This window comes from Eptesicus fuscus, chromosome 9 (assembly GCF_027574615.1).
Source record: "Eptesicus fuscus isolate TK198812 chromosome 9, DD_ASM_mEF_20220401, whole genome shotgun sequence".
Classification (NCBI taxonomy): domain Eukaryota; kingdom Metazoa; phylum Chordata; class Mammalia; order Chiroptera; family Vespertilionidae; genus Eptesicus; species Eptesicus fuscus.
This window is the reverse complement of record NC_072481.1, coordinates 82191238-82211877: the sequence shown is the minus strand read 5'-3', so window position 1 is coordinate 82211877 and position 20640 is coordinate 82191238. Positions and strand designations below refer to the sequence as shown.

At 41.9% G+C, this 20640-nt stretch overlaps 1 protein-coding gene across 8 annotated transcripts in view; it reads left to right on the top strand.

The window, feature by feature from the left end:
- Window positions 1-1898: 1898 nt before the first annotated feature.
- Window positions 1899-20640, top strand: part of SIRT5 (sirtuin 5) — a 40996-nt gene continuing 22254 nt past the window's right edge. The window contains exons 1-3 of one of the 8 annotated variants that reach the window (XM_028152400.2): window positions 2152-2288; window positions 14277-14453; window positions 18037-18186. In XM_028152400.2, the coding sequence (XP_028008201.1) occupies window positions 18072-18186 (115 nt within the window). In that variant the 5' untranslated portion in view covers window positions 2152-2288; window positions 14277-14453; window positions 18037-18071. Of the gene's footprint in view, window positions 1926-2151; window positions 2289-2474; window positions 2697-14276; window positions 14454-18036; window positions 18187-18330; window positions 18378-19443; window positions 19463-19590; window positions 19675-20640 lie in introns of those variants that run through there. The other 7 variants (XM_054721457.1, XM_054721456.1, XM_028152399.2 and 4 more) reach the window with 7 other exon arrangements.

Below are 20640 nucleotides of genomic sequence, written 5' to 3'. Positions count from 1 at the left end.
GCAATGCCTCAGAGGTGGCCCAGCTATGGGTGGTAACAAAGGGCTACATATTGGCCCTTCAGACCATGGAAGGCTGCAATGAGGGCACTGGGCCTCTCTGCTCCCTACCCCCCGCCCCCCAATGTCTGAATGAAGGAAAAGATTAACACTCGATGGCTAATATCATAAGCACAAGAAGCAATGGAACAATAATACTTGAATGAGAGGCAATATGCGTGGTGGCAGGCTAAGTTCAAATCCCAACTATACTATTCAACAGATTTTCTGCCTGGGGCAGTTACTTGACTTCCGTGGGCCTCAGTTGCCTCACCTGTAAAGCAGAGATAACAAAATCTGTTATACCACGTGGTGGGGGAAATTTTAATTGGCTAATACTTGTGAAGTTCTTAGAAGTGTCTGGCACAAAGTAAGTTCCACATACAAGTTAGGGGGAAAATAGCAGCCAGATGTGAGGTCCTCCTCCAATGATCTTGGAACCTGTAAGCTCCCGAGGGGCCTGTAGGGGCAAGAGGGGCTCCAAAGTGGGCTGAATTCCCAGCTAAACTGCGGGAAGTGGTTGACGTTTGATGGGGAAAACAAATGTTAATGTAACTTTTTCTTGCACCGGAGTTCTCAGACCACTGCTCTTTAGGGTCCATTGGCACGCTCCAAAGCAATCACATACATTTCAGGAAAAGTAGCACTGGAGGTAAACCCGGATTAAAGAAAAAGAAAGATGCCGTATTTTAAGAGGCGCCAGTCCTCGGAGCCCTGAAACTGTTCCCCACGGGCACGGGTAAGGACCTCGGCACCAGCGCTCAGGTTTGGTGGGCTCGCCTGGGAACCCAATGAACCATCGCTGGAAATTGCTGTTCCAGGGAAAGCCCCAACATTTGAAATGTTCTGTCCTGATTTGTGCGATCCAGCTGCAGGCTCAAGAGGGAAATAGGTAGTAATTCACGACATCACGACTTAACTGGGAAGCTCACAGAGACCAGGCCACGATGCTGTCTCCTCCCTCGCTCCGCCGTCACCCAAACACAGAAAAGCAAAGAAACAAACGTTAATGATCTCGGAGTTGTTCCGAGACCATGTGGATTCCAGCAAGAGAGGAATCGACAGGACTACTCCAGCCATGAAGACAGAAGAGAAGCAGTCCAGAGATGGAAGACGCTGATGTGGCCTTCCCATACTAGCAGTTAGCAGCTGTGCATCACTGCAGATTGCACAGGACCAAACCAGACAGAGTCGGACCTGCATTACCACCAGTTGTCCACCATTCAGAACTGAAATGTCAGTGCTGACATGTACACATAAGGAACTGTTGGACATTGAAATTGGGTCTCAAAAGAACTGTTGGCCCAGAAAGAAACTCACTACAGACCGATTCATTTGCCTGTCACCATAACCAATTATTTGCCCGGGTGGTTTTCCTCTGGCTTGTTTTGTCACCTAGTGTGTTTTTCGGTTCTTATAAGTGTATTTCTAATAGCACATGATCTCACTCATCTAGGGGAAATAATGAACAACATAGACTGATGAACAAGAACAGACCCAGAAACAAGGAGGCATGGATCAGACTGTCGGGCCTTGGGGGGAGGGTAGAGAAGGGTGGGGGTAAAGGGGAGATCAACCAAAGGACTTGTGTGCAGACATATGAGCCAAACCGGCAGTTAAGGACAACAGGGGGGTGGGGGCATGTGTGGGGAGGGGGGTGGGATGGGAATGGGGGAATGAGGACAAATGTGTGATACCTTAATCAATAAAGAAATTAAAAAAAAAAAAGTTAATGATGAACAAGACCCGGGACCGGCGCCCAGCGCTTGGGAGCCCGGCCAGGTCAGAGTCTCAGGCAGGGGCCGCTGCAGCCCGCGCAGTTGGGTCGCCCCGCCCCGCCCCGGCCCGCCCCTGCGCCTGGGCGCCGCCGCCGCCGCCGCTTCCTGCAGGTGCGTGTCCGCGGGCCGAGGCCCCGGGGCCTCTCTCAGCTCCGGCCCGGGTCCCGCCGACTGCGCTCCTCCTACTGCGCAGCGCCCGGTGCGGACCCGGGACGGGGTCGGCGCGCGCATGCGCAGCCCAGTCTCTTCCCTCCCTCTCCCACCCGCACCCCCACCCCCGCGTTCGGGCTCCCGGCGTCGGCGGTTGGGCGGGGGAGGACGGGCGGGTGCGGGGAGGGGAGCGGCCCGGCCTCTGCGGGAGGGCCTAGAGGCTCCTCGGCCCGGTGTCTTCTGGCCCCGCACTGGGGCGGCTGCTGCACGAGAGACCAGGGAGGGGGCAGGAAGCCAGGCTGGAAAGTAACGCGGCCCGAGCAGGTGGGCCGGTGGGCCGCTGTGAGGGGGGCCCGGGAGCCCCTGCGCGGAGCGCCCCCGCGGAGTAGTCACCCTGTCCCCGCAGCGTCCGGGTGGCGGAGGCTGGGGGCCTGGGGCAGGGCGGTGGCTGTGGGCCTGGGAGGAGGGGTCGGACTCGGCACAGCGTTTAAGGTGCAGCTGTCAGGACGGGGACCAGCCTGGCTGCGGGGTGTGAGGTGTGAGAGAGGGAGAAGCCGGGGCCGAGGAGGGTGATGCCCTAGGCTTGGCGGGTTGAAGGTCTGGGGACAGTTCGGAGCTTGGCCCTGTGGGTGGGAGCCGTCTGTCTGGAGCCCGGGGAGGAGGGGCATGAGAGAGTTAGGTGGAAAACCAGGCGAGGGTGTCCCCTGGAAGCCAGGAGGAGCAGGAGGAGAGGTGAGCAAATGGGTCGGAGACTGGACTTCGTCAAGGGTTGACCTGGTGGAGGTCCCCAGTGACCTTGACGGGAGCACGTGGTGGAGGAGGGAGGGGGATGAGCCTGCCAGTGTTGATAGCCTAGGACTGGTGCGTTGCATAAATTTAGCTCGTGGGCGTTCAAAAAGTATTTATTGAACGCCTGTTAAGTTTTTGGAGTTCCTTTGCAATATACTTTCCATGTACTTTAATTTTTTGTGTGTGAATTTTTCTCTTGCATTCCTGATATAGCCTTTCATTTATTATATTTTTCAGAATTAGTAGGTTGCCCCGTGTTTTCACAGGGAACATACATTTTTCTTTTTTTCCTAATTCCATAGGTGAGTTTCAGGTTTCACGAGAAAGCCTGGTTACACTGGGGACTGCCATTAGACTAATGTCAGTGTTTGGGAGCCTGGACCGCCTCCAGAAAGCTGGTTTGATGAATGAGTTTATTGCCTCCCCTGAGGCTCGCTTCTCCCCCTGAAGATACAATCAAGGCAGAATAATTGGTAGTTTCACCCAGGGCAGTTTTCGCCGGGAGGGTTTCTGAAGGGGATAACCTGAGTTCTCCATTGCCCTGTGGCCTTTCCCTTTTCTTCTGGGCACTTGCTTTTACACTTGAACAGGGCTGTGAGCGCGTGGAAGGTAGAACCACTGCCCACCCTGACTCCCCCCAGGAAAGCAGATATACGTTGGCACACAGACAATAAATACTTTGTGGTAGCATCTTTAAAATAGCCTTGTGATCTCAGCATTTCCGATCTTGGAAATAAATTTCTGGTGGCACTGACCAGAAAAGATGTGACCATTTTATTTTCATTCTCTACTTTGCTTTCACATTTACTGAGAGATTTGCAGACCATCTTGTAAATTATCGGGAAATTTGGCAAAACAATTCCCACATTTATTTAAAAAAAAAAACAACACATGTGAAATGTTGACTAATAAAACTGGTGGTAGAATGGATTTTGTAACCTGGGAGACCAAAATTTTCTCACTGGCTCATTATGTCAGCTATACATTAGATTTTTAGTAATAATTAGTATGATAAAAGATTTGAAATTTAAAAATACACACTTAGAAAGAGCATTTTTAATTTTATACAGTTCTTGAGTGTGTGTATACATGTGTGTGTATAATACATGTATGTCATTAAACATAATTCACATGAGAACTAAAGCTGTCTTTACAAAATATTTGCTGATTGCATTGCTTAGGCAAAGGATCTAGAAGCTAGTGATTTTTTGGAAATGTTAAAACATGAGCAAGTAAATCTTTTTTTCTATTTTTTTTACTTTGAGTGGAGTGCTATGGTGAAAGTAATTATTATTACTTAATAATAAAAAACATTTGAGTAAAGAAACTTAGATGAAAAATAGTAACATTTTACCCAGATAATACAAGTCCTGATGTTGTCAATCCTACAATTAAAAATTCCTTAATAGCCCTGACCGGTTTGGCTCAGTGGATAGAGCGTCGGCCTGCAAACTGAAGGGTCCCAGGTTCTATTCCGGTCAAGGGCATGTACCTTGGTTGCAGGCACATCCCCAGTAGGAGGTGTGCAGGAGGCAGCTGATCGGTGTTTCTCTCTCATCGATGTTTCTAACTCTCCCTCTCTGTAAAAAAATAATAATAATAATAAAAATAAAAATTCCTTAATAATCTCTGTTTGACAACTCAACAAATTCAAACTCATGTTCACAGTAGAATGAAGACTTGTCTTCATTGCACAGCTAGTCAGCAGATGACCCATCCTTAGTTCCTCATGTAGAAGAGTTATAGCAGCAGAGTCAACTGTTTTATATTGCTGCCTCTGTCCTTGTAAGAGCGTCCACACCTGTAGTGAATTTTTATAAGAATTTATTTGAGCCCAAACTGATGACATTGCCAGAAAGCAAGTTCTCAAATTCTCTGGAGAATGAGATTTGCAGTTTCTTTTTTTTCTTTTTATTTATTGATTCTAGACACAGAGGGGTAAGAGAGAAGCATTGATTTGTTGCTTCACTTATTTATACATTTACTGGTTGATTCTTATATGTACCCTAACTGGGGATTTGAACCCACAACCTTGGTATATGGGGATGATGCTCTAACCAACTGAGCTATCCAGTCAGGGCCTGAAGTGGTTTTTTTTTTTTTTTTTTTTTAATCTTTACCCCAGGATATGTTTTTATTGATATTTTTAGAGAGAGGAAGGAAGAGAGAGAGAGAAACTTTGATGTGAAAGAGAAAAATCGACTGGTTGCCTCCTGTATGCACCCCTCAAGGATCAAACCTGCAACCTTTTGGTGTATGGGATGACTCTCCAACCGCCTGAGCCACCTGGCCAGGGCTGCAGTTTCTTTTATGTATTGAAATTAAAGGAAGATTACATGAACAAGATTATATGCTTTCTTGAGGGTGATTATTTCAAAGGTGTGTTAACCTAGATGCACAAAAGCAATGGACAAGTCTTGTTTAAGGCAGAGATAAGCCCCTTACTAAAAAGTTATATGTCTGCAGTGTGACTACCCACCATCACCTGCCTAGTTAGAAATTTATGATGATCAGATCATCCTGTGAGGCTACTTTCCTAGAACCCATTTTTCATCCATACCTCTGTTGATTGGATTTTAATTTTTATCCTCACCAGAGGATATTTTTTCCATTGATTTTTTTAAGTGGTTATCAGTTTCCTCAATTTTTTAAAATATATTTTTAATTTCAGAGAGGAAGGGAGAGGGAAAGAGAGACAGAAACATCAATGATGAGAGATAATCACCTCCTGCGCGCCCCACACTGGGGATCGAGCCTGCAACCCGCATGTTTCCCGACCGGGAATTGAACCGTGACCTTCTAGTTCATAGATTGATGCTCAACCACTGAGCCACACCAGCTGGGCCATTGATTTTTTTTTTAGAGAGTGGAAGCGGGTGGGCAGGACAGAGAGAGAGGGAGAGAGAGACATTGATGTGAGAGAAACACATCCATTAGTTGCTTCCTGCACATGTCCTGATTGGGGCTGGGGATGAACCTGCAACCCAGGTATGTGCTCTTGACCGGGAATTAAACCTACAACCCTTTGGTGCACAGGCCGACACTCTAACCACTGAGCACACCAGGCAGGGCATTGTTGATTGGATTTTAAATCTTTAGGTTCTTTAAATATATATATCTAGTATACTAGTATATATATACACATTTCAGAGAGGGAGAGGGAAAGATAGAAACATCAATGATGAGAGAAAATCATTGATCGGCTGCCTCCTGCTTGGCCCCCACTGGGGATCAAGCCCGCAACTCGGACTTGTGCCCTAACTGGGAATCGAACCATGGTTCGATTCCTGGTTCATAGCTCCATGCTCAACCACTGAGCCACATCAGCTGGGCTTTAGGATCTTTTAAATCCTTCTTTTTCTTTTGGTTATTTCTCCATTGATACTTAAAAGAGAATGGAAGGGAGAGAGAGAGAGATAGACCGAAACATCAATGTGAGAGAGACACATCGATTGGTTGCCTCTAGCACAGCCCTGACTGGGGCTGGGGATGGAGTCTGCAACCGAGGTACATGCCCTTGACCAGAATTGAATCCATGACTCTTCAGTCCATGGGCCCACACTCAATCCACTGAGCCAAACCAGCTAGCCCTAAATTCTTTTTTAAACAATTTATCTTTACTGTTGAAAGTAATGCAGACATACCCTTTTTCCTCCCCACTTACCCCTTCCAGCCCCACCCCACCCCCAGGCCTCACTACACTATTGTCTGTTTCCATGGGTGATGCATATCCTATATAATAAAAGCCTAATATGCTAAGTGTCCAGTCGTCCGGTCTTCCGTTCAACCAATCAAAGCATAATATGCTAATGATATGCTAAGGCTGCTCAACTGCTTGCTATGATATGCACTGATCACCAGGGGGCAGACAGTTGACTGGTCAACCAGTCGCTATGACATGTACTGACCACCAGGAGGCAGATGCTCCGACCCGTAGGTTAGCTTGCTGCTGGGGTCCAGCCGATCAGGACTGAGCGAGATGGGCCGGACACACCCTGGAGCCCTCCCACAGTCCCTCCCCAGCTGGCCAACCTCCCGCATCCCTCCCCAGCTCCGATCGTGCACTAATTGGGTCCCTTGGCCTGGCCTGTGCCCTCTCACAATCCGGGGCCCCTCGAGGGATGTGGGAAAGCTGGTTTCGGCCCAACGGCAGGACGACCAGTTGCTATGATGCACACTGACCACCAGGGGGCAGACGCTTAACTCAGAGCTGCCCCCTGGTGGTCCGTGTGCTCCCACAGGGGGAGCACCACTCAGCCAGAAGCTGGCTCACAGCTCACGGCTGGCAGTGCTAAGGATGTCCAACTGCCAGCTTAGTCCTGCACCCCTTTCCCCCCCGCCCCCGGAAGCGGGCCTGAGCCATCAGTTGGACATCCCCCGAGGGTTCCCAGACTGCAAGAGGGTGCGGGCTGGGCTGAGGGACACCCCCCCCCCCCATCCTGAGTGCACAAATTTTGTGCACTGGGCCTCTAATATGTATATAAGTTCTTTGGTTAATCTCTCCCCATCCCACCCCCTCATCTCTGACTTCCCTCTGAGATTTGACAGTCTGTTCCATGCTTCTATGTCTGTGGATCTATTTTGTTCATCAGTTTATTTTGTTCTTCAGATTCCACATATGAGTGAGATCATGTTATACTTGTCTTTCTCTGACTGGCTTATTTTGTTTAGCATAATGCTTTCCTGGTCCCTCTATGCTGTCTCAAAGGGTAAGAGATCCTTCCTTAAATTCTTAATGACTTAAAATCCTACCTTCATGTCTGCCCTCGCCAGTGTGGCTCAGCTGGTTAGTCGTTGTCCCAACCACTGAAAGGTTGCCAGTTCCATTCCCGGGGCATATTCCCTGGGTTGTGGCTCCGTCCCCCATAGGGGACATGCAGGAAGCACCTGATCAACGCTTCGTACTCACACTGATGTTTTGGGCTCGCTCTCTCCCTCTCCCTTTCTCTCTCTCAAAATCAATTAAAAAGCCCCCAGTGTGGCTCGGTTGCTTGAGCATAGTCTCATGAACCAAGAGGTCACCAGTTAGGCCTGGCTGATGTTGCTCAGTGGTTGAGTGTTGACCTATAAAGCAGGAGGTCACAGTTCAATTCCAGGTCTGGGCACATGCCCAGGTTGTGGGCTCAATCTCCAGTGTGAGGCATGCAGGAGGCAGCCAATTGATGTTTTTCTCCCTCTCCCTTCCTCTCTCTAAAAAAATAACACATTTACAATATCAATAAAATATTTTTAAATGTAGTTTTAAAAACAAAAAGTCCTATCTTCATGTCTGAGAAAAAAATATGACAGTATTCAGGAGTTATTCAGAATTCTTTGACCATAAATGGGAATGTTTCCTAACATTTAAAATTAACAGAAGAAAAAAAAATTCTAGATCAAATTAATGTCTCCTAATTAAAATATTAGAAAGCAATAGTGGAATCAAACATCTTTGGGAGAAATAACTAAAGACATATATTAAGCTCAAAACGATAACGTAGTAATTTCATGTAACATGTCAGGAGCTTTTAGTAAGTTAGACAGTATTGAGTACTTTAATCTTCACAGTTTTCAAGATGTGCACGTTTAAAACAATATCATCTATGACAATATCTTAAAGCCTCAAATGGATCTGAGAAAACAGCTTTTTTTTTTAATTTATTGTTGAAAGTATTACAGACGTCCCTTTTTTCCCCATTGACCCACTGCATCCCACTCCACACATCCCCTCCCCAGGCCTTCCCAGCACCAGTGTCTGTCCATGGGCTGTGCGTATATGTTCTTTGGGAAAACGTATGCATGTAAGTTCTTTGGGAAAAAAAACCCTTTTCTTGATAATTATTGAAGCTAGGTGATAGAACAATAACTCCTATTTTTGTAGATGTTTAAATTTTTCCATAATTAAAAAAAATAAACTATAGTAACACCTTACTTATCCATTACTAAGGTATTCCAATAATTAATTTTTGCAAACAAATTGAAGCTTACCAAAAGTTTGTCATGCCCCTGCTGGTTGAAAATCATGCCAAGCTATTTTCTCCCATGGGCTGATTTTCTTGATGGTCGGGCATTTCATTGTTCGAGTCTACAAGCTGCTCACCAGAGTGGCCTTCCTGGCGGTGACGTCTGAATCTGCCCACCTTCTCCACTGGTAACCAGTCAGCCAAGGGCCTTTTCTGGCTCTGACCTACATTCTCTGAGTAAATGATTCTGGGCAGCCAGAGGCTCTTGTGCCCTGAAGTGTTCTGGAAACCAACACTACCCCATTTTTCTCTTTGGTATTCCAATCTTCTCTTTCAGTTTTTGTTGTGTGTTGTTTTTTTACAGCAGAGACAGGTTACAATGAAAATTTGTTTACCTTCTTCTTGTCATTAAGTGAGGTTTATTGAAATACAATTTATATACTATAAAAATCACCCTTTTTTATTATAAAGTTCTATGAGATTTGAAAAACAAGCACAAAAGACAGAATTTTTCATGGCTTTTTTTTTTATTGATTAAGGTATTACATATGTGTCCTTATTCCCCCATTGCCCCCCCACCCCACCCCTCGACTCATGCCCTCACCCTCCTGGTGTCTGTGTTCATTTGGTTAGGCTTATATGCATGCATACAAGTCCTTTGGTTGCTGTCTCTCCCTTACCCCCACCCTCCCCTACCTTCCCTCTGAGGTTTGATGGTCTGATCGATGCTTCTCTGTCTCTGGATCTGATTTTGTCCATCAGTTTATGTTGTTCATTATATTCCACAAATGAATGAGATCATGTGATATTTATCTTTCTCTGACTGGCTTGTTTTGTTAAGCATAATGCTCTCCAGTTCCATCCATGCTGTTGCAAATGGTAAGAATTCCTTCTTTTTTACCACAGCGTAGTATTCCAATGTGTATCATTAGATGTATCTCAGTTTTTTAATCCACTCATCTGCTGGTGGGCACTTAGGCTGTTTCCAAATCTTAGCTATGGTAAATTGTGCTGCTATGAACATAGGGGTGCATATATCCTTTCTGATTGGTGTTTCTGATTTCTTGGGATATATTCCTAGAAGTGGGATCACTGGGTCAAATGGGAATTCCATTTTTTGTTTTTTGAGGGAACTCCATACTGTTCTCCACAGTGGCTGCACCAGTCTGCATTCTCACCAGCAGTGCATGAGGGTTCCTTTTTCTCTGCATCCTCGCCAACACTTGTCATTTGTTGATTTATTGATGATAGCCATTCTGACAGGTGTGAGATGGTACCGCATTGTCGTTTTGATTTGCATCTCTCAGATGATTAGTGACTTTGAGCATGTTTTCATATGTCTCTTGGCCTCCCTTATGTCCTCTTTTGAAAAGTATTTAGGTCCATTGCCCATTTTTTGATTGGGTTGTTTATCTTCCTTTTGTTAAGTTGTTTTAGTTCCCTGTAAATGTTGGAGATTAAATCCTTATCAGTGACAACACTGGCAAATATGTTCTACCATGCAGTGGGCTTTCTTGTTTTGTTGAAGGTTTCTTTTGCTGTACAGAAGCTTTTTATTCTGATGTAGTCCCATTTGTTTATTTTCTTCTTAGTTTCCATTGCCCTAGGAGCTGTATCAGTGAAGATATTTCTTCGGCATATGTCTGAGACTTTGCTGCCTGTGGATTCCTCTAGTATTTTTATGGTTTCCCTTCTTACATTTAAGTCCTTTATCCATTGTGAGTTTATTTTTGTGTATGGTGTAAGTTGGTGGTCTAGTTTCTTTCTTTCTTTTTTTTTTTTGCATGTACCTGTCCAATTTTCCCAGCACCATGTACTAGTATTGAAGAGACTGTCTTGACTCCATTGTATGCTCTTGCCTTCATTGTCAAATATTAATTGAGCATAGTGGTTTGGGTCAATTTCTGGGTTCTCTATTCTATTCCATTGGTCTATATGTCTGTTCTTGTGCCAGCACCAGGAAGTTTTGAGAACAATGGCTTTGTAATACAGCTTGATATCTGGTATTGAGATTCCTCCTACTTTGTTCTTCTTTGTCAGGATTGCTGCAGCTATTTGGGGTCTTTTTTTATTCCAGATGAATTTTTGGAGCGTTCGTTCGAGGTCTGTGAAATATGCCGTTGGTATTTTAATGGGGAGTGCATTGAATCTGTAGATTGCTTTGGGTAGTATGGACATTTTAATGATGTTGATTCTACCAGTTCATGAACACAGTATGTTCTTCCATCTGTTTATGTCTTCCTCTATCTCTTTTTTCAGTGTCCTGTAGCTTTCCGAGTACAGTTCTTTTACCTCCTTAGTTAAGTTTATTCCTAGGTATCTTAATTTTTTTGGTGTGATGGTAAATGGAATTGCTTTTTTAATCTCTCTTTCTGTAAGTTCGCTATTGGTGTATAGAAATGCCATAGATTTCTTGCCAAAACCGGTTTGGCTCAGTGGATAGAGCGTCGGCCTGCGGACTGAAGGGTCCCAGGTTCAATTCCGGTCAAGGGCATGTACATTGGTTGCAGGCACATCCCCGGTAGGGGGTGTGCAGGAGGCAGTTGGTCGATGTTTCTCTCTCATCGATGTTTCTAGCTCTCTATCCCTCTCCCTTCCTCTCTGTAAAAAGTCAATAAAAATACATAAAAATGCCATAGATTTCTTGGCATTAATTTTGTATCCTGCTACATTGCTGAATTCATTTATTAAGTCTAATAATTTTTTGATGGAGTCTTTAGGGTTTTCTATGTACAGTATCATGTCATCTGCGAATAATGACAGTTTTATGTCTTCTTTTGCAATTTGGATGCCTTTTATTTCTTCTTCTTGTCTAATTGCTATTGCTAGCACTTCCAATACTATGTCCAACAGGAGTGGTGAAAGTGGGCATCCCTGTCTTGTTCCTGTTCTTAGGTGAAATGGTTTTAGTTTTTGCCCATTGAGTATGATGTTGGCTGTAGGTTTGTCATCTAAGGCTTTTATTATGTTGAGGTATGATCCCTCTATTCCCATTTTGCTGAGGGTTTTTATCAAGAAAGGGTGTTGGATTTTGTCAAATGCTTTTTCTGAATCAATTGATATGACTATGTGATTTTTATCTCTCAATTTGTTTATGTGATGTATCACATTTATTGGTTTGTGGATATTGTACCATCCTTGCATCCCCAAGATAAATCCTACATGGTGTATGATCTTTCAGATGTAATGCTGGATCTGATTTACTAGAATTTTGTTGAGGATTTTGGCATCTAAGCTCATGATGGATATTGGCCTGTAATTCTCTTTCATTGTGGTGTCTTTATCTGGTTTGGGGATTAGGGTAATGCTGGCTTCATAGAAAGAGCTTGGAAGTGTGCCTTCCTCTTGAATTTTTTGGAATAGTCTGAGGAGGATAGATTTTAGTTCTTCTTTGAATGTTTGGTAAAACTCCCCTGTGAAGCTGTCTGGCCCCGGGCTTTTGTTTGCTGGAAGCTTTTTGATGACTGCTTCAATTTCCTCCGTAGTTATTGTTTATTGAGATTTTTAGATTCTTCCTGATTGAGTTTTGGAAGGTTGGATTTTTCTAGGAATATGTTCATTTCCACTAGGTTGTCTAGTTTGTTAGAATAGAGTTGTTCATAGTATTTTTTTTAACAATCCTTTGTATTTCGATGGGGTCTATTGTTATTTTGCCTCTTTCATTTCTGATTTTGTTTATTTGGGTCCTCTCTCTTTGCTACTTGGTGAGCCTGGTTAGAGGTTCATCAATCTTGTTTATCCTTTCAAAGAACCAGCTCTTGGTTTCATTGATCTTTTGTATTGTTTTTTTTGTTTTGTTTTGTTTTGTTTTGTTTTGGTCTCCATGTCATTTATTTCTGCTCTGATCTTTATTATCTCCTTCCTTCTTCTCACTCTGGGCTTTTCTTGTTGCTCTCTTTCTAATTCTTTAAGTTGTAGAGTTAGATGATTTATTACCATTTTTTTTCTTGTTTTTTGAGGTAGGCCTGTAGAGCTATAAACTTCCCTCTCAGGACTGCTTTCACTGTGTCCCATAGATTTTGGATTGTTGTGTTTTGATTGTCATTCATTTCCAGGATGTTTTTAATTTCTTCTTTGATCTCTTTGGTAACCCAATCATTGTTTAATAGCATGCTATTCAGCTTCCAAGTGTTTGAATTTTTTTTATTGTTTTTATTATAGTTTATTTCTAATATGATGCCACTGTGGTCTGAGAAGATGCTTGATATGATTTCACTCTTCTTGAATTTGGAGAGACTTTGCCTGTGACCCATTGTGTCTTTGAAAATGTCCCATGTGCACTTGGGAAGAATGTATATTCTGTAGCTTTGGGGTGAAATGTTCAGAAGATGTCAGTTAATCCCATCTGATTTAGTGAGTCATTTAGGATTGCTGTTTCTTTGCTGATTTTTTGTCTAGAGGATTTATCCAGTGTGTCAGTAGGGTATTAAAGTCCCCTACTATGATTGTATTGTTGTCAGTCTCTCCCTTGATATCTTCCAAGAGTTTTTTTTATTTATTTGGTTGCTCCTGCATTGGGTGCATATGTTTACCAGGGTTATAGCCTCTTGTTGTATCGATCCCTTTAGTATTATGAAGTGGACTTCCTTATCTCTTGTTATGGACTTCACTTTGAGGTCTATTTTGTCAGATATAAGTATTGCTATCCCAGTTTTGTTTTTCATTTCCATTTTCCTGAAAGATATTTTTCCATCCCTTCACTTTCAATCTGTGTGAGTCCCTTGTTCTGAGGTAGGTCTCTTGTAGACAGCATATATATGGGTCATTTTTTTTTTATCCATTCAGCAACTCAATATCTTTTGATTGGAACATTTAGTCTGTTTACATTTAAAGTTATTATTGATAGGCACTTGTTTGTAGCCATTTTTATTTTTTGTGCCTGTGTTCCTTCTTCCCTTTTTATTTCTTCTTTTTACACCAGTCCCTTTAGCATTTCTTGCATTGCTGACTTGGTAGAGATAAACTCCCTTAGCCTTTTTTTGTCTGTGAAGCTCCTTATTTCCCCTTCTATTTTGAATTATAGCTTTGCTGGATATAGTATTCTTGGATTTAGTCCCTTGCTTTGCATCACTTTGTAAATTTCCTTCCATTCCTTTCTGACCTGATGTGTTTCTGTTGAGAAATTATTTGATAATCTAATGGGAGATCCCTTGTAGGTAACTTTCTGGCTCTCTCTTGCAGCCTTTAAGATTCTCTCTGTCCTGAAAGTTTGTCATCATAATTACGATGCATATTGTTGTGGGTCTTTCCAGGTTCATCTTGTTTGGGACTCTGTGCTTGTGTGATTTTTTTCTTCTCCACATTAGGGCAGTTTTCTGACAATATTTCTTCAAATAGGTTTTCTAATCCTTGTTCCTCTTCCTGTCATTCTGGCATCACTGTTTTTCATTGCTTTAAAAAAGTTCCCTGGGCCTCCTTGCCTCCTCCCTCTCCAGGATCCTGAAAACCACAGATGTGATTTCTGTACTTACAGTTTTGCCTTTTCAGAATATTATATAAGTGGGAAGCATTTAAAATCTTGCTCCTGGCATATGTCATCAGTTTGGTCACATAAACTCTTATAAATATTTATTCTCTACAGGTTTGGATATTTCTTACCTTGACATTATACGCTGGAAAGGGCATGGTGATGAAATTGACAAAAGGGTGCAAATGTAAACGTGGTTGGAAGAGACTTCTCTAAGGAAATGATATTTAAGCTGAGATGTAATGCATGGAAAGGGCCAAGGGAAGAATATAATGGCAAAAAGAAAATAAGGTACAGAGGACCTGAGCAGAGACTAAATAAGGGTGTGGTAGGCAACACATTGAATGCAGAAACAGATTTGAGAAGCGAGTTATATTCTATTTAACCCTACATTAAAGAGATTTGCAGAAATGTAATCAATACCACTCCTTTAAGTACATTTTTGTTATTGTTGAAAATATAGGGTTTTTTAAAATAAAAATATGTAATGGGTTAAAAAAAGAATATCTCAATGGTCAAACATGTAGCCTTTCACTTCATATAATGCTTATCTTTCTTTTTTTTTTTTAAAGAAAACTTTCTTTTGAAATATTTTTAGGTTTATAGAAATGTTGCAAATATAGTACACAGAGTTCCCATATACTATTTACCCAACTTCTCCCAAGGCTAATATCTGACATAATTGTAGGACAGTGGTCTGAACTAGGACATTTACATCTTATACAGTACTATTAACTAATTTTAAGACTTCATTCAAATTTTGTCAGTTCTCTCACTAATGATCTTTTCCAAGTTTTGAATCCAATCTAGGATATCACATTGCATTTAGTTGTCCTGTCTCTTCAGTCTCCAACCTGGGACAAGTCCCCAGTCTTTATCTTTCATAACCATGATAATGTTTTTAAAGAGTATTAGCCAGTTTTGCTATAGAATGACCCTAAATTGGGATTTTTCTGATGCTTTCTCTTTTTTAAAAAATATATTTTATTGATTTTTTACAGAGAGGAAGGGAGAGGGATAGAAAGTTAGAAACATTGATGAGAGAGAAACATCGATCAGCTGCCTCCTGCACACCTCCTGCTGGGGATGTGCCCGCAACCAAGGTACATGCCCTTGACCGGAATCGAACCTGGGACCCTTCAGTCTACAGGCCGACGCTCTATCCACTGAGCCAAACTGGTTAGGGCTGATGCTTTCTTATAATTAAATTGAGCTAATGCATTTTGGGGGGAAAATACAACACAAATGATGTTTGCCTTTCTCATTGCATCCTACCAGGAGTGTACATGAAGTCAGTGTCTTATTACTGGGGGATTGACTTTGACTACTTGGTTAAGATAGTGTCTGCCAGGCCTTTTCACTGCAGGTTACTATTATCTAATACTTTAAAAATTCCTCCATGTTGTTTTACATATTAGCAGTTGGTTCTTTTATTGCTGAACAGTATTTCATTGCATGGATAGACCACAATTTGTTTACCCATTTATACACTGATGGACATTTGATTTTCTTCCAGTTTTTGGCCTGGCACTATCTCATAGGCCTTGTTGTTCTCCTATTAAACATAAATAATTTCACAGAACACCAACATCAGACAAGGCTACCCTGTGACTTTGGTGAATTTGGACAAAAATAAAATAGCTCCATAATGTCTAAACCTAGATTAAAACAAGAACATGTCTAAACCACAAAAATGACAAGACATTCTCCTGTTCTGGCTAATACCAGGGCCTGCTGTATTGACTAATCATAGCTCTAGCCTCACTTCACTCCTTTCACCTTTTAGATAAGATTCAGTAAAATATTCAATCAAGGTATCCTTTTTGCTGACAGCATCCAATCCAGAATAAAGCCTCACTTCTTTGAGCCCTCCCCAACCTTAGCTAACACAAGCCCAAATTCTGTAAGAAATCCTTTCTAACACGTTACTGAGATGCCCCGCAGTTCTTCATGGTTGCTTTTCTCTCCTTGCAACTTGTTCAACTACAAACGTGTTCCTAGTCTTTTGCTGCAAAGCATTGACAATGCAAACAATACATAAACACATATATTGAAAATCCTTGCTTCCACTCTTGTCTACATATATTCTATTTCTCATCCCACCCCCAATTTTTTTAACTAATATCCTGGTAATTCTTCCATTAAGAAATATATAAATGGAAATAAGTACTGTGATATATACTCACATTCCCTTCCCTTTCTCTCACACAACTTTGCACCTGACTTTTCCCCCACATCATTATATTTTGGAGATCTCTATCAGATTAGAGAGAATATCTTTATTCTGCTTTTTTAAAAATGTGAAATTTGAATATTGGAATGACTTATGGAATTAAATAATCTGATTTGGCACTAACAGGTTTTTGGACCTCATCTTCCAAACATTTATTTCTAATCTCTGTGCCTATCTTCTGCTCTGCTGATACCAACACTCACTTTGAAAGCCAATAAACTGTCTGCTTATAAATACTGCATCAACCAACAAATCACATTTAATTAGACTTTGTTCATTTGTGTTTTAAAAAATTTTAGTGAAATACACAAAGTTTGCTACCTTAACCATTTTTATGGGTACAGTTCAATAGTGTTAAGTACATTCACTTATAACCCATCTCCAGAACTCTTGTAAAACTGAAATCCTATATTCATTAGTAATTTTAAAACTTTTATAGTTTACAGACAGTAAAATTAACCTTATTTAGTGTTGAGTTTTATGGGCTTTGACAGGCACAATCCTGTAACTACCACCATAATCAAGATATAGAACAATTCCATTGCCTTATAAAGCCCTCATGGCCCTTTGTGTATTCAGTCTTCCCTGCTAGGGCAACCATGGATATGTTTTCTATCTCCATGGTTTTGTCTAGTCTAGAATGTCATGTAAGTAGAATCATACATAAATTCTTTTATATAGTAGTCATGTTGTACATTGTGAATGTGCCATTATGTCATCCCTTGCAGATGGACATTTAGGTTATTTCTAGTCTCTTGATGTTAATCACAATAGTCTAAAGAACAACCCTGTAGATATGTCATTTTAGATGTATGTGAGTCTGACTGTTGTAAAAATCTTCAGACTTAGAATTACTAGGTCAAAGGGAAATTGCATTTATAATTTTGATAGGTTGTTTTCCAAAAGGATTGTAAAGTTTTAGAAAATGTTATTTTTCTATTTTTCCTTTAATCCTGAGTTCTTCCAACAGTTTTACCTGGTTAGATAGCAGTCAGCTCTGCCAGTACCATTTTGATGTCATTGATCCAAATATTGTCTTTCTCTGTGTCTCCTTTTCTTTTATAAAATTTCTCAGTAATAGATATTTACTAAATGTGCTTTAAGACACAAGTTTTTTTACATGATGTCACTTGTATCCTGTTTATTGTCATAAAAATATTTTTTCTGCTTCAGTTCTCAGAATTTACATTCCTACAGAACAGTATTTTAACCAAAAAATGAGAGGCCAATGGTTTTCACACCTTTTTAAAAGGAGCTGAACCTGTGTTTCAAATGAATTCTCACATCTAATCCCTTCTCAAGCTTCTAAGGCAGGTTCTCAAATTTGAGCATTGGAATCACTTGGACACAAATGTGGGCCCCCATCCCCAAAGTGTCTGATTTGTGGGCCTGGGGTGGAGCCCAAGACTTTGCATTTCTAATAAAATATCAGGTGGTTCTGGGGAACCACTTGCGAACCACTGCTCCAGGGCACGTAGGTGCTCTTGAGAACCAATGGAAAACAGCTGAATACCATGAAGATCTGACACTAAAAATTATTATAAAGGCCTTCATATATAATATATGTATATATATAATGTATATTTGTGAAATACAAGTGTTTTCTGATTGTTTGTATTTGTTTTTGTGATTTTTCTAAAGTCCATCTCAAGAATTAATACTGTAAAGAAAACCTGATGGGACTTCTCCAGATTGTCCCCAGCCGATTAATTTCCCAACTGTATTGTGGATTGAAGTCTCCAGTTGCCACAGGAACCAAGATTTGCCTAACAATGGCTCGTCCAAGTTCAAGTAGGTCTTTCTTAGCCTGCCATCTCCTCATCTCTAAAGGAATTTGAAGTACCTGAAAGTTCCTACACTTTGAAGGGAATGTTTATATTGAAGTGGGTGCTGGGCAAGATTTTGGAGGAGGCCATTCTGTCCTTTTCTCCTTAGGCAAGCCCCTTCCAAGACAGGTCAGAGATGATCTCTTAACAGTTAAGGTAAGTCCATTTAAGACTTCGTTGCTTCTCATAAAATATTTGCACTTAAGCCTTTCACACATGATTTGTATTTTAAACCCTTCATCTCTCTGCAGGGGAGAAAAGCTGATGATTGTCCTACACGGTAATATCAGATTAAATTTTTTACTGGACAGAAATGATTTGTATCTCTAACCAAACACAGGTTTGGCTGCCTGCAGCAACCAAAGCCAAACTTGTAAGACAGGTGCTGGTAAGAAGGAAAGAGGTTTATTCAAGTGCCAGCAACCTGAGAAGATGGGGGACTCTCATCCCAAAGATCATCTTAACATCTCAGTGCAGGCAGAGGTCTTTATTAGGAGGGAGAGGGAAAGCAGAACAAAGAAATCAGGGGTAGGTGGGGTTGAAAGTTCTCTATATGTAAGTAAGCACAGTCCATTCCCAATGATTATCTTAAAGCCGGTCAAGTGGAGGTCATTTTTATGGTTGAGAGTAAGCAAGTCTCCTGGAGCCAGAATGTCCTTCCCTGAAGCTAGTTCCTATAATATGCTCAAAAGGCTGTTAGCAATTTACGGCAGGCATGACAAACCTGGCCTTTGTTTTAAGGCATACATCCTCTTCCCTGATTTGGGGAAAATTATATGTTGTTTAATCAAGAAGGTTATTTTGTTGATTAGCATAAGATTTCATGTGTCCTCTGTAAATCTCTACCTGACAAAAACCTACAAGTTAACATATCTAGGCCCTTCTTCTGTAGTGGGTATAGAGTTTAACAGATTTATATAATAAATGATCCCTTGGTGGGCCTGTTAAACAGTTCTTCAATGTGGCATTGAAAGGCCAAGTTGAACTCTTTTTTGCCTCATTTTCAACTTTTGGATAACTTTTTCTAATACTGCAAGTCTGCTGAGTTGTAATAATACCTCCTTACATTTTTCCCAATCTCAGGAACAATAAAGAGCCCAAATAACCCAGTTCCACTCAGCGGTCAAACCCCTTGGTGTTCACAGCTATGCCGGACAGGCTGCTAGAGGCTGTGGTGGGAGCCAGAAGCATGTGCTTGACAAAAAGTGGGCCACCTGGGTCTGAAACTACAAAACATGCTGGTGTGTTTTCCTTTAGCAGTTAGGAAATTTTGTCTATAATAAGATTTCACACAGCTTTAATATTATTATAGCTTACATTTTGTTTTCCAAAAACCAAACCTGAGTTGACTTTTTTTATCTGTTTCTAGAAATTGCTTAAAGTGGTACCTTAGTAGAAGTCACTCTGACCTGGGAATCTATTCAACAGAAGGATGACAGACTTTACATTTGAGGTAGAAAAGGCATTCAGAGCGGGGGAAAGTTTTATGGGTGAACTTTGAAGTCCTTAAATATGTTTGTATGGTTCAACCCAGGAGTTATATAAATAGTTCCAAGATGTAGTTAGCATCTTGTTCTCTCAGGGGATAGATAGATCCACTCAGATTAGATATTTTTTCAGACGTATTCTTGGTTGGACAGCTTTAGCAGGCCTTATTTTTCACATCAGTGTATTTCTTTCTTTCTTTCTTTTTTTTTTAATATATTTTATTGATTTTTTACAGAGAGGAGGAGAGAGGGATAGAGAGTTAGAAACATCGATGAGAGAGAAACACCGATCAGCTGCCTCCTGCACACCTCCCACTGGGGATGTGCCCGCAACCAAGGTACATGCCCTTGACCGGAATCGAACCTGGGACCTTTTAGTCCGCAGGCCGACGCTCTATCCACTGAGCCAAACCGGTTTCGGCAACACATCAGTCCATTTCTGAAAGGGATGTGAGGGTAGGCAGAGTGTTAACATGGCTGGCAGGTAGTTGGGCTGGTTATACCTAAAGGCAACAGTGTGCCTGAATCATCTTCATTCCTTTGAGCCTTGCTGCGGGAAAAGTGATCCCAGAGAGCTCCAGGAATGTGGCCGGAAGGGAGCTGGAGCCTCTGCTTTTCTGTTTCTGAAACCAGTTCCATCTCTTAGTGTGTGCTCGGTCAGCCCAAGGGTTAACCTTGGTTGCTGTTGGAAGACCAGAAAGTCCACTCCATCAGCTGTGGAACTCACTTCCGTTTTTGCTGAACTTTTCTGTTAGCACAGGTTGGCCACTCCTCGATGTCTGCTTTTGGCCCAGGCCAGCCCCAGGCAATGCTGGTCTGGCACTTGCTTTTCCAGGTAGAGGGCAGAGAGGGAGTCTCACTTCTCCCTGAAGTTTATGCTCAGCTCTGAACGGCTTACCTTTGTTCTGCTGGAGCTACAGCACTTATCCCTC